The following is a 14,339-nucleotide window of genomic DNA, read 5'->3' on the forward strand; positions in this document are numbered from 1 at the left end:
TATTTCAGTGTGCCTAATACTTGATACACTGTTTGTATAAACTTTTATTTTTCAGTCTACTTTATAAGTCTATTTATTAGCGCAAGTGGCAAATTTGGTTTCGGAGCTACAAAGGTATGTTCGGCAGCTTCTTTTTACGGCAGTCCAGATATAGCGATGATCGGTTATAATAATCATAGTTTTTGTTGTTCTTGGCATTATTTTAGGCGGACTGCACTGTACAAGCAAAGTACAAGCAAGTTTTCATTGCAAATTTAACATGACAGCTCATCAGCAAACAGTTCATTTTCAACAGAGCAGAATTTCCCACTTTCAATTGAATAAAGTGGGGCTAGTTGGTGCATGGCTTTCAATAGAATATAATTTCCCAGTCAAAGCTACACAAGATTTCACTGTGCTATTTAAACAGGCCAGCTTTCAAAGGACACTACTGTATCGAGGCTCGACTTATTTGATAATTTCTTGGTTACATAACCCATACACCACACAATGCTACAAATGAAAGTCACGAGACAAAATGCAGAATGAGTAACAAAGTTTATTTGGCGTCCTGACACCTTCCTTCAGAAGGGAGACGAAGACAAACATAAAGGACATACAGCACATATACGCAAACATGTCTACACGCTTTCCTCTTTGGCTGAGTGAAAGTGTAGCACTGGAAACGATAAATACAATGAATCATGTGATGTCAAGTTCAGCAGTGAAACTGCCTCAATATGCATAATATATTTCTGCTTCTCCTGTGCAATCCCCATAATCTCCTAACTTGAAACAAGGCAGCTGGCAATGTCTATTCAGCTTCTATGCAGACAGGGCGATAGCTTCAGGCAAACAAATGCAGGGTGTCGCTCATTGTGAAGTCAAACAGCAGTGATAACTTTGCGATGTCCTCCCAGCTATTCATTAGGTTTAGCACCTCATGCAACAACGGTTGGTGAAATGGACCACGCTGCTGTCTCTTCATGCAAATGACAAGATGTATTCTCCTTATATCAGTGCCTTTCGTAGCGGAAGCATCCGGCGAGGCTGAAATGAAGAATGCAACATACTTCAGACAAAAGCTGTAACCCACGGTTCCTAAGCAGACCGGCATAATATAGTCAGACTTTGTTGCAATGATTCAAATTCAATGCAAAAATACCCTTATTATAGCTGATATTCATTGTAAGCATATATTTGTTACACAATATCAGAGACAAACATTTTTTATTTACTTTATGTCTGTTTATATAATTCATTATATTGAGCTTTAATTGCATTCAGAACGATGGCTCAAAGTTTATTTGTAATGAGAGAGAGTGAGAGAGAGAGGGGATACAAGGAAGGCCGGGATGTTAACCAGTCAGGAGTCTGATTGGCTACCCTATACTGGGGAAGGGAGAAGGAGGAGAGCGTGGGTATAGAGACGTGCACAGACATTCATTGAGTTAAAGCAACTCCTGAAAACCAGACGTTTTCAGAAAGCACAAAAGCACCTTCGCTGCCTTCTGAGCCGATGATAGGTGGGGACGGCGCTTTAGTAGTACTGTCTGTTCACTCAGAGGACGATCATCTAGTTTCATCAATGTGTTGGACAAAGATTGTCTTTGTGCTTGAAATTGAGGACAGTACCACAATAAGTTGTCAATGTTCTCCTTGCATCCGCAAACATCACATACAGGACTATCAGCCATTACAATTAATGCTCAGTAAGCTTTCGTGAAGGCAACTCCCAGCCACAGCCGACACATAAGAGACGATTTACGTCGGTGCAGTCCAGCCGGAGGTCTGAGTTGCAGTGAAGGGTAAAGTCTGTGCAGTATTCCCCTCTGCTAAGGAGGACGTGTGTGTTAGAATGCGAAGTTGCCTCGCAGCATCAGTCCTTGAGAGAGGAATGGGGATGCAGCAGTCTTCTTTGTCTGACGTCCGAGCCGCCTTATCTGTGTCATCTTTTGCAATGACATCGCAATGACCTGGTATCCATTTAAACAAGATATCATAGCCATTTTCTCTGAAGTGGTGGACAACATCCCCGATTTTGCATGTGAACTGATCGTGCGTTCAATGTTGGAGAAACGACTGCACACTTTGCACTCGAATCAAAGCAGACTGCCCATTTTCGAGGACTTTCAGCATTTATCACATGAAGCGCATCGTGAAGAGCTGCGAGCTCTGCAGCTATAGACGTAGTAATATGGGAAGTCTTGAACCACTGGGTTATTCCCAATATTGGTATAACTACAGCGCCACCGGAACTGCTTATGTAGTTGAGCCATCAGTATAGACGTGTGTGCAGTCGCTGTATTTGTAATGAGGAATTGAGAGAAGTTCCACACCTAAAGTTTTATTAAGTGCCTCCTTAGCACGTCCATTGTTGAGTTCAACACTAAAAGCACGTCATTGTCTTGAACCGGGGTTTGTCACGGAATGCCATTAGCCCTAAGCGATTCCATAAGACAACGCGATTTTGGGGCTAGTTCATTGACGCATGCAACTTGCCCAGCACCTGAATGCAAGCCGGAACAACCTCCTCGTTATTCGCACCCTATTTTCTCTTTCAGCTACTCAAGAATTGAACTCTGCACACGTCAATCAAACATGTTGCAGTGGGGCCTGATGCCCTACACCAGTTTGAGAACTATTCTATAACCTTTCCTTGTGCACATGAGAATGTGCAGCCTATTCAAACCCATGTCAGCGCAACTGAGACCAAGCGCAGAATTAAGGCTCATGTACTCTTAGCGGACCCTTAATAGCAATGTTACAAATGTTACCCTACTCTTGCCATATAAAAAATCAGGAGGGCAGCAATGAGAACAAAGAAAGCGACTCATTCTTATGAACAATATGAATATGATGAACACCAGGTGATGTGCCATTTGAATCAAAATGTTCACTAGGTTCTTGTTATTTCAATTACAGATTGCAAGGGTTTCTTTATATCTTGTCTTAGGAGTAAGCAGAATACTGTAACAAAAAGACATGAATCTGTTTGTTCAATGCAATAATCTTTGAACATTTTCCTGCCTGGTCTCAGCAGCTGGTTGCATGAAAAGAAAGTAAGGTGAATTAGCATACAGTCAAAAACAAATTTTTTGGACATTTCCAATAATTTGGATGCCTTCGCAGCACTGCCATGTAACCCTTAGAGCAAATGCATAAGGACATATGAAATTTTGGACGCTGAAGCCTTTTACCGTCTAATTTTTCTAGCTTTTTGCTGTGACTGCAGGTCCGAAATGGCGTTAACTGAAGTCTCCATTTTGAAGCGCGGAAAGCACATCAGAATTCTAAGAAGTGATGCATAATACAGGTTGCCAAAAGATAGCTTTGTAGCAATACAGTGATGTTAAGCAGTCAAGCATGCAAGATTAGAAGTGAACCATACAAAGAGTGCGAAGGGGACACTGTCACGGGACAGTATGTGTTCCTTGATTATAAACGCATGAACCTACCATCTCCTGCCATAGTACAAGTACTGAAATGCTTCATAAGTGTACTGGTAAGCCTTCAGAGCTATTTCAGACATGGCTGTGGCGATTTAAGCCTTTGAGAACAGTAAAAGGCATGCAATCATTTTTTTCGGAATGCTTGATTTTTCTGAAGTTAATGTGGTCCCTAAGGAGTCAGAAAAATTGGATGTTGATTGTATTCACAAAATGTAGAAGTGAAAGAAAGGCATATGTGCCTTATTTTATTTTTTCCCATAATAGCTGCTTCATCTTGTCTGGGATTAAAGCCCGATTTCCCCTTAAAAATTTGTCCTCCCATTACTGCACGGAGGGTTTTGAGAGACACCGTAGTAGAGGGCTCCTAATTAAGTTTGAACACCTGAAGTTCTTCAACATGCACCTAAATCAAAGTATACCAGTGTTCTTGCATTTCATCCCTGCCAAAATGTGGCCACTGCAGCTGGCAATCACACCTGTGACTTCGCGCTCAACAGCACAATGCCATAGCGACTATGTCACCTTGTTAGGTTCTACCACGGAGGAAGGAAATAAACTAGGAGGACTATTACGTCATGTGGCCAGCCTTGGCAAGTCAATTCTTCGAGAAGCCCATTCCCTCCGCCTTTCCCCTCTAAAAACAGGCTTAACATATTACCTCGATTGGCCCAACTCAGCTTATTGGCTGCGAATGTTTGGTTCCTGGTAGCTTTCTTTAATCGATATGCGCTCCTCCGACTATCCTGTTCTGCCGGCTGTTCTGACTCAATTGGCTTCAATCGTACTGAGCAATGCCCCCTCCTATTTCTTTCCTTCCTACGTGGGATTTACCTCACATAAAATCCATCAATTACATGTGGTCAACGAATCAAGGCTTTTTTTTTTTTTTTTGACAGTTGTTACAGTTATCACAGTTGTCACAGAGCAGTAACAGTGTATCCTTGCTTTCTGCAGTTTCTTCTAAAGAGGCCCACCTACAAGATTGTCACCCTGCATCCACAAGACAAACTGTGTAGGCTATGTGCATGCAAGTGCCTCAGTCAGGTAGTCATGAGAGAATAACTATGTAGTTAAACACTACAGAGAAAAGCTGTGCACATTTTTCAAAAGGCTGTTGGTTATTTGTGCTTGACACCAATGCCACTCTATAGCAGAACCTTCTAAGAAAGGTTGCCAGCCAATCTAACTGGCCGAATGAGAGCTTGCCATGCCAAGTAGTGTAGTATACTACTTACTGAATGAAGCTAGATTCAATGGTCTGGTTCTGCATCTTCAAATTGACCCGTCTCCATGGGCTCATCCCCAGCCTCCCAGTCACCATTACCTGCGAAAACAATGCAAATGACACTTGCAGCCAGGAAACCACAACAAATAAAGTTGCTTCTGCAACTGCTGCTTCCAACAAGCACGGTGCAGGAACAAAGACGAAGAAGTGCCGGTACTGAGCACTGCGGCAACACGTGTGGGTGCCTCATCGAGACATCTATTAGTCTGCATTCTCAAATTCCTCGAATTCTCCGGGTTTTCAATGACTATATTTATCAGGTAAAAAAAAAAGAAAGTGGTAGTTTACAGTTTGCCAAGTTGCTATGCCAGCTTATAATATTGAACAACTACAGCCAGTAAGCTGCACATCAGGTGGGATGCAGTCTCAGTTGATGGAATCGTGTTTGACGATATTCCAACTACCTGACAAGGATAAAACTTAGAAAAGCAGCAAAAGACTTCATTATTAGCAGATTGTATAATGTTGCATTGGAAACTTCACTTCCTTTTTGCGTACTATTCACTGTTACATAACCACTGTGGGCACCAATTTCCTTGATTCAAGGCAGCCATAGTGAAAATTCCCTATTCTTTTGATGAATTTTTTAGAATTGACAATTTCCCTGAAAATTCCAGGTATTCCCTCGTGGTAGACGCCCTGTTCATGCCTCAACTCTCCTCTCCTCTCCAGCACATGCTCATGCAGACCAGAAGTGACTAAGCCTTCAAACTTTGAAGGGGCCCTGAACCACATTTTATTGAAGAGGAAAAATGCATTTGAAGTTGAAATGGGCTATTCCATAAATACTCTGCCACAAAAAGTACTTCAATGCATTCAGCAGAAGCTTGAGTTATTGGGCATCACACACTTTCTTTGCTATACTCCCGTTATCTCTTCAATGCCTTGCATTGCGAAGGCTACGGCGGTGCGGGGCATGGCCATTACGATTCGCCTTCTGTCAGCATGACACGGATATTAACGTAGACGCTACTAGTTCCGATTTGGCACCTACAACGGGCCAAATGTAAACCAAATGCGGTTGTCCTCAGTGAGTCGCAGTAGGCTTAGCCAATGGACTCGTGGCAGCACGTTGCGACGGCCGCAGTATCTACACTACGTAGAAGACTGCAGCTACATGCAACTGTAATCATTTGTGCGCAACAGGGCTTGAGTTTGTGCTCACGTGTATATGTTACACTCTGACCATGCATGGTGCGTACCGGCTTTGTTCTTTACCAGCTTGACCGACGGATAGTAGCCACATCCAACTTGTACGTTTCTGAAGCACAAAAGTATAATTCCTACGTGGGTGGCCATGGCCGAGCGTGCCTGAGCAAACGATAGTCGGTTTCTTCGGGAAGTACGTAATTATTATCAAAATTTGAAAGCACATTTCTGCTTACTTCAGCCTGTTTATCGATCATCAATAAATATATATGGTAACAGTAGGAAGAAGCGCACTGATCCAAACACCCTTCTTGACTGACGTTGGCTATTGGCCAATAACAGCTGCATATGGGAACCTGATTTATTACGAAATAAAGCATCCAGAAGAGAATGAGGAGCAGGCTTGTGCTGAAAAGAGCATTTGAAAGAAAGGTGACTTCGCACTCCACTTGCAAGCACCACGCGCCGCATGTTCACAGCAGCGTTTGCTGCCCACAGACTATTTTTTCACCAAGCCCAAAAGGTGGTTCAGGACCCCTTTAAGAAAGTCTGAACAGTATGTGTGAGCAGTGGATGAACATACGTGTGAACAGGTTAGTGAACAGTGTCATGTGTAAATCACAATGAGCCCTTGCAGGGACACTAGTGCAATGCACAAGGAGCAAGGCCAGTGCACACTGCAGTAGCAGATCGGGCTGCCAGACCACTTTACACCGCTGCCCCAATTCTCATTTGTTGTGCCTTCACTTAACCACAGACCTGCGCGCCTCTCCTAGTGAACGTACTATTGCACTTCCAGGGGTTGGCTTTCACAAACAACAAAACCTTAAGATGGTTGAACTGACTAGATTCTGATACAAGCAAGCTAAAGGGAAAGAAGAAAGGTTGCATTATATTCATGCTAATATGGTACTTTCTTACCACGCCAGCTAAATTTACCCTAAGCCACACCTGCGGTGCAGAGGCCCGCTACAGTGAACTTAACAGGATGTGAACTTCAAAAATGGGTCAGATGGTCGCAGCAAAATAAAATGGCATATGCAAAAGCTCAAGCGATTTACTGAATGTTGCACATGCACAACAACTGTCTTTTATCACAAAACATCAAAAATACATACTGGGCCCCTGTGACTACATTATGAATAGGACAACGGAAAAAGCATCTTCATTTAAATATTCACATGCCAGCCAATTCCATCTCTTGGCAAGTTTAATTACATAAATTAAGGAGGTGAACAAGCATGTAAAAAAGTATTAACAGAAAGAGGAAATAAAACATGACTGGAGGCATAGAAACATCTGGACAACATTTTCCGAACAGGGGAAAAAAATTTCAGTGATCTGAAAATTTTTTTCAGGATTGCACAAGTTTATCCATGTCTCACTTTTTGGTAAATCTGCTGGCAGCCTGTAGTGGTTGTGCAAGTGCAAAGATTTTTTTTAATTACAAAAGCGCTCTCAGATAAGCACTGACAACATGTACATACAGTATACTTATAGCATGTAAATAATTAGAAAAGCTGCCCAGTCAGAAAAAATGGTAGCACCTGCATCAGCTTCGAGTTGGTGGCAGCCGCGCTGCTGTTCAGCTGCTCGAACGTCGTACTCAGCCCCTTCATCCTCCTCATCGGCGTCCTCATAAACGGCATCATCTGCGTGAGGACAAGGAAGCACATGCCAATGCAAGATGGCGGCTCACTCAATCCATGGACACTTGGTGAAGACCCGAAAGACTCACCATCTGAATCACCAACATCAGCAGGGTCTGGGTGCAGGGCTTGGCACTCTGACATTGCCTTGTACATGGCTTCCACTGTGGTGAACAACAGACACAGTCACATGCTGCCTGTTTATGCATGCAACGTCAAAACCAGCAAAACGTGTTCTTTGTTTGCTTACTTCATATTTCAGCTAGCGGAGGAAGAAAAATTACTCAGCTGACACAGTGTTAATACAGCAAAAATACAGTAACAAATTCAGTTATGCAACTCCATACTGAACTCTGGGCATGCTGTCAATCTGCAAGGATTCCAAGTCTGACGTGCCACCAGAGAGTGACCAAATAAACCCTTGCTTGGATGTATTGCCACTTATCACCTCTTAATAAGTGCTTGAAATAAATCGAGATATAAAAGAAAGGAAAAATAAAGAAGCACCGGCTGTATATTGTTTGTACATGCATTTCATTTTCCTTGCTGCAGTGCTACAAATGTGGCACCTTATAGTTATTTCGGTCGTACGTAGGGGACAGAACAATCAACAGACCCAGTCCCTCCCTTTTTCCTGCTTTTTTTGGCAAGCACTTTGTCTGGATTGTGAAACAGAGGGCATATGGCGAGTCTCCCAACTATCCTATCAACTATCACATATCAGTTTTGTAACTAATATGATTGAAAAGCTCTGGTTGGAATATGCTTATGCACAGTTTAAGAATTGCTTGCTTATTTTTTCTCATTCTTTTTTTCCCCATCCTCATGCAGAGTGTTAAACTGGAAATTTGCATCTCGTTAACCCAACCTCCCTGCATTTCCTCTATATTTATCTCCAATATTATAGTTGAACAGTAAACAGATTTCTTACTTTCAACAGACAGCCATCTGTAATTCAATGAAGTGCTTCTTGCAGCGAAACGGATGCTGTGCCACACCAGTGCTAGCCTCTCCTTTCATGTGCAATTAAAAATGTTACCGGTGTTAAGTTCTAACATAAATTGGCTGGAAATGACAGGACTAAAGCTAACATTACAAGAATGAAAATGCATATGTGGGTAAGAAGACATGGGATCCATCACGTTTCAAAGAATGCTCATGCATGCTTTTAACAGCTGGATCGACTCACAATGCGACTTGTCGTCAGGCACGAAGCGGATCTCTGACGCAGGTTGCTCATCATCGTCCTGTCCATTCTCACTGGACTCTGAGTGGTGGAGGGAGTGAATAGTGATTCAAGATGTCAGAAAATTACAGCACCCTTAAAACAAAACCAGGTTCAGATTTTAAACGCCCCTAAGCAAACAAGTGTGTACCACAACTTACGTATATTGCACATAAGCGAACAAAATTATAGTAAAAAAAATTGTCTACTGTCCAAATTAGCACAAAATAGCGATACTGCACTGAGTAAATGGTACCGATATGAGCAAGTGTTACTGCACCCGTGAGCATACACCATGGTCTAGGAAGTGCTTCCACAAGTACGAGGAACAAATCAGTTCAAGCACAGTGCCACAATGTAGTACATGATGATATCATCAAGCTGCATATGTTGTGAAAGAAAACGCAAACTTTGACATTGTTTTGCATGCTGAATCACTCACAATTGCGGTGAGCATTACTATTATCATGGTATTATTTCACTGAAGCTTGGACATTAATACCGGTGCCACATGGGTGAGGTTAATGTCATTAAAAGTGTAAGGCCTTTAGTTTCTCAATGCCATTATATTGCAGTCACTGTTAGGTGCACATACTTAATGACATTAAATGTCGCGATGACCATAGCTGCAGTGAAATGATTAAGCTTGTGTGCCAATCATAATACCATAAGAAAAATTATTGAGGGAGCAAACGTTTAAGAAATGGTGTGAAAAACATTATTAGCCGTACTTCATGTAGTTTACTTCAGGAATGTCCCATTTGCACCCAGCCGTAAACTGTTTGGACACAAAGCGTTCGATGCATTTAATGGCCAAGTGAGAATGCACTATGCCCCGAAAAAGAGCTATTCCTAAAAGAAAGTGAAGAATATATTATTTGTTTTTTGCTACAAATTCGTTTAGTATCGTCAGAATGTGGAGACATTGGGAACGACAGTATGCATTTGATGGCCAAGTGAATTAGGAGTATGCACAACGCCACGACTGACATTTAAGTTTTAACGTCACTAAGCATGTCCGTACGGCACCCTGTGAATGGCAAGTTAATTAGGATGTTAATGTCATTTTCTGTATACATGTGGCACAGGTATTAGATATAACTTTTTTTACAATTTAACTTCTGCAGTGTCATTTATTAAATGCTACAGTGCACATCAGTGTATATTTAGATAGTTGCAGAGATAAGCCACCTCAACAATGTTCTTTTGTTTTACACCACACAAAGTCAATATTACCAGAAAAAAGAAGTGCCACTTCTACACCAATGTGTAAATATTCTTGAACATAAGTGTTGAAGCCAGCAGATACATAATGATGGCTACCCATAATAAACGTATTCCCAGGCTTTGTTTCTGAACAATGTTATAGGATGATTGCTTAACATACTCACCTTCTTCGCCTTCACCCAGATCGCCGTCAATCATAAGATAGAGGCACTCCTCTGGAAAGGCTCGCAGGTCCCGTGACAAAGCATGCAGTGCCACAGACGGGTACTCCAGTGAAAAGCCAGAGCTGTCTTGGCCAACCCATGAGACACGGCTGCATTAATCAGAGTACATGATGAGAGGCTATGCAATGCGAAAGTGAAGTTCCGTGTAGAATGAATGGAGGTTGAGATTATTCTTACGCTTTGCAAATGTAATAAGAACATCTATTTCTAAATGGTTGGTTTCAATGTTACAAAGCTGCACATGGCTAATTAGAAAGGTTATAGTGAAGGGCTCCGGACAAATTCAACTGCCGAGAGTTCCTTAACATCTGTGGAAATATAGGAATATGGCTGCTTTTGCATTCAGTCCCTGCAATGATGTAGCTGCTTCAGCTGGGAGCACTGACTTCAACCATATAACAGACAGAAACATTAGAGCGCCACGGCAAAGAAACAAAAAGTCGATGGCCAGTTCTACATCGCTCAACTGCATGAGCTCTTGCTCATCTCTTATTCTTTTACTGCAGTGCTCGTACCATTGCAGTTGTGTGCTACTGCCAATGACAGCAGTGCCATGACAACAAGTTACAGGAAATGACATCAAATTACAGCAGTATTGTCACAATTGCGACAGTCAGTGCTGCAAGCTCAATAGATGGTGCCCTCAACAGATACTCTCAATAGCTTGTGACATAATATGCAAGAGAGAAGGGCATGGAGGCAGCAACTAGCCACCAATCTGGACACATAAACACTGGCTCTGTTCTTCTTTGGGGTTACTCATGGGCTCCAGTACACACAGGTTTTTATATCTACTTTGCAAAAAGCTTGGGTAAGTTGCACAAACATGCACACATTCGTAGAAGGGATTCATGAACAGTGATGATAACATTCTTGACCAAATGAAGACACTTTCTGAGAGCCACATTTGTAACTGACAGCAGTTTTTCATACCCACCAGACACACTGCAGAAGTAGAGATGGGAAATGTGGTCTTACACACACACACACACACACACACACACACACACACACACACACACACACACACACACACACACACACACACACACACACACACACCATAAGATGTTATCTGTATACAAGATTTGAGCACTAAAAAGTGAGTAATGACTCTGGAAAAGATATTGCATAACCTGTCAAAATAAATGTGCACAAACTTTGAGCATATGAGACAAGACACCTGCAAGATTATACCACCACAGAATTGTTTTTTTTTTTTTTTCGGGAATGCTATATAATGCCTCAGAATATGTGGGCTGAGGTGCACATTTAGGCTGTGACTGTCTGCCAGTGTCTGCTTGGTCTCATAAGAATGAAGAATGCACTCAATTCCCACTGTGCTTGAAGCCAAGTGAGTTGGTAGCACTTCTGTACATCACATCCGTCACAGCCTATGCAAGTCACCCTGAAGGCTATTTATGCAGTGTACAATGTTACAGCAGGGTTAAGCGTAACATTGGAAAAGAAAAGTGGGGAACACTAACAGTGTATCCCCCCTCTTTTGCAATGGAGGATAACAGGCTTTTCTACAGCCTTGAAAGCAAGCTCACATGTATACTTTGGGTTTAGGAGGGAAATCTGATGGATGCATAAATAAATCATAGTTTGAAAGTCAATGTCATCTGAGGAACTGGGCAATATAAACTGAATGTTCTAGAAATGCTACATTAAGAGATAAATCAGAGAGTATATAGCTTGTGTCATGGTGGCCACCTGATATAATGCTGCACATTTCACCCTAAAAGGTGGTTCTTTCAAGTGTCACACATTTAACGGAATAGGGAGATGCGGTACGACGTTTATCTATCGGTAAAAGCTTAAATCTCACGTGGTGAATGAGGTGCCAAGATGAAACAACTTAAGGTCCAGGTTCTGTGTCGTGACCATTAACGCATATCATGCGCGTGAGGTATAGAGTGAAAGTAGTCATAAGCACGTATTTATGTAGTGTGTATGTGTGTAAAGGCACGAGAAGGCCTAGGGAACATTCAGAATGCCATTACATACCACTCAAGAGTAGTATGCGAGGGCGGCCCACTTTTGAAGTGAGCCGCCCTTGCATGCGCACTGTTACCTTTTTTGCCTCATTCTTTTGCCATGCCGCTACAGATTGGAACAACCTGCCCCACCAAATCGCCGCCATCATTGGCCCTTGTACGTTCACGGAGTGTCACTGCGCATTTTTCACAATGAAAATGACTTGTGTTAGCAGACTTATATGCTCATGCAACTTTAATTTGTATTATTTAGGTCTATGTATTTGCGCTGACATATGTAACACTTTAGCTCATGTAGTTTTTTGTTGTTTGCATGTTCAGTTATGTATTACGCAAATTATGTACTAATGTATTCCCACTCCTTATGTAATACCCCTATCAAGGGGTTTTTAAGGTAATAAAAGGAAATGAAATGAAGGGGTGACAATATTAACATCTCTTGTAACTGTCACAATGAGAGAACCCCATATAAGAAGTCCTAAAGATTTGCAGCATTAAGACAATAGCTTCATAAATGGTTAGGCAGAATAAAAACTGACATTATGTAATTGGCAGATAGGGCTGCACTTGAATGAATGAACGGCGTTTTTATTTCTTTTCACACTGAAAAAGAGTCGCATTTAAGACGCTATTGATCTGCAGGTCCTACGCTCTCCTTCCAGCTAAAGTACGTATGTAGTCTCCCAAGTCATTACACAGAAGCTGTGAGCGCGCATTCGTGCGTCCTTTAATCCGTACTTATAAACTAGCCAACGTTTCCTGCAGTTTCGTGGGCTATGTGAAATATCCAGCATCGCCCACCTCTCGGCGATGTAGAGCGTTCCCTTGCCCAGGCCCCTGCTTTGGATAAACGCGGCCGTCGCCTCCTCGCGATGACGGATGCCTTCGTCCGGTGGCGGGAAGCTGGTAAGGATCACCATGTTGTCGCACGAACACCTGTAAAAGCGAAATGAAAAACGCGCTCAGCAACAACACTACTGAAGCCACTCGGCCACACCCGCGTCGATGAGCACCTACGTGCGTTTATTTCCACATACGAGCTAGAACATGCACCGATTTGCTCCAGCCGATGCGCCCGTAATGGGGTTATATCTACGCTGTATATCACGCCGTAACACGCTGCAGCTGGTCAGACACACGAAATAGTGATCAAAACATGCGACCACCACAGCCCTAGTCTACAGTTACTTACACCGTTAACAGAAGCAACACAAAGACGAATAAATATACTTCACCCGCACCGTTGCGCCGATTTAATACGTTCAGGCTGAAGCAGAAGCAGATACTCCTAAGAGAATCTTCTGGAGCCAGGTGCGCGATGAAGGCAGGCGCTCCTGATATGCCGAGAATCGTGCCTCGTGCGTGCAGCCTTTCGCGGCTTCCAATGTTGCTAGTTGGTTGTTGCAAAAGTAGCACATGCGTATCGTGAGAGGAAGGACAAAACTGTTGACTGGACGAAGGCTTCAGTTGGCTATGACGAGTACATCGGAATGCTTTATGAAGTGTCAGTAGTACAACTAGAGCCTGAGAAGGAACTTGTACAACTTACTAACGCTGGCCGACGCAAGAGTGCAGCACGTATACAAAAGGCTTTTTCTGTGATAACTTTTTTTAACACGCCTGATGGTTATGTGAATGTGATGTCTAAATCTTCACATGATTGAGACATCTTTTCAGATTCATTTCCTCAAATACTTTCGCGAAAGAAAAACTGGACGAAGAGTCAAACGTCTAACTCAATCTCAATGAGATCGTTATTACAACAATAACAATGGTGAAATGGTCAGATATGATGAGTGTCAGAAATATAAATAAAAGTTGCCCGTCTTAAAGTTTAAGGCAGTGTGGTTTAAAGAAAATGACATGAATCGTTTGAAAAATATTGCATAAGACAGGCGTCCGCTTTGTAGCCTTTAAGCAGGTGCTGCGATTAAGCGGCAACCGTAAGAAGCAATAGCGCTAGTTAGACAGGTTGCTGTATACGTTATGTTAGTGAAAATATTTTTACAACTACGTGAAGTTTCGTACGTTTTGATAAAGTCAAATAAAAATCTGCCCACGGAAGCAGAGTATATTGTAGTACACTCTATTCAGAAGTGTATGATTTTTTTAAATTTACAGTTGTAAAGATCATATGCAATCTTGACGA

General features: G+C 42.3%; 1 protein-coding gene across 2 annotated transcripts; it reads right to left on the reverse strand.

Moving 5' to 3' along the window:
• Positions 1-520: 520 nt before the first annotated feature.
• On the reverse strand, positions 521-13,625 carry icln (chloride nucleotide-sensitive channel icln). 2 transcript variants are annotated; one of them, XM_075681713.1, is made up of 8 exons: positions 13,432-13,625; positions 12,992-13,126; positions 10,131-10,279; positions 8,704-8,781; positions 7,604-7,678; positions 7,413-7,517; positions 4,667-4,755; positions 521-1,029 (listed from the first exon to the last, which is right to left on the reverse strand). In XM_075681713.1, exons 2-7 carry the CDS (start codon positions 13,108-13,110, stop codon positions 4,682-4,684), a joined length of 600 nt encoding a protein of 199 aa, XP_075537828.1. In that variant the 5' UTR covers positions 13,111-13,126; positions 13,432-13,625; the 3' UTR covers positions 521-1,029; positions 4,667-4,681. The 2 variants fall into 2 exon arrangements, with proteins under 2 accessions (XP_075537828.1, XP_075537827.1); XM_075681712.1 differs by having other exon boundaries at positions 13,426-13,625.
• Positions 13,626-14,339: the final 714 nt, after the last annotated feature.

This window comes from Dermacentor variabilis, chromosome 2 (assembly GCF_050947875.1).
Source record: "Dermacentor variabilis isolate Ectoservices chromosome 2, ASM5094787v1, whole genome shotgun sequence".
In the NCBI taxonomy this organism is placed as follows: domain Eukaryota; kingdom Metazoa; phylum Arthropoda; class Arachnida; order Ixodida; family Ixodidae; genus Dermacentor; species Dermacentor variabilis.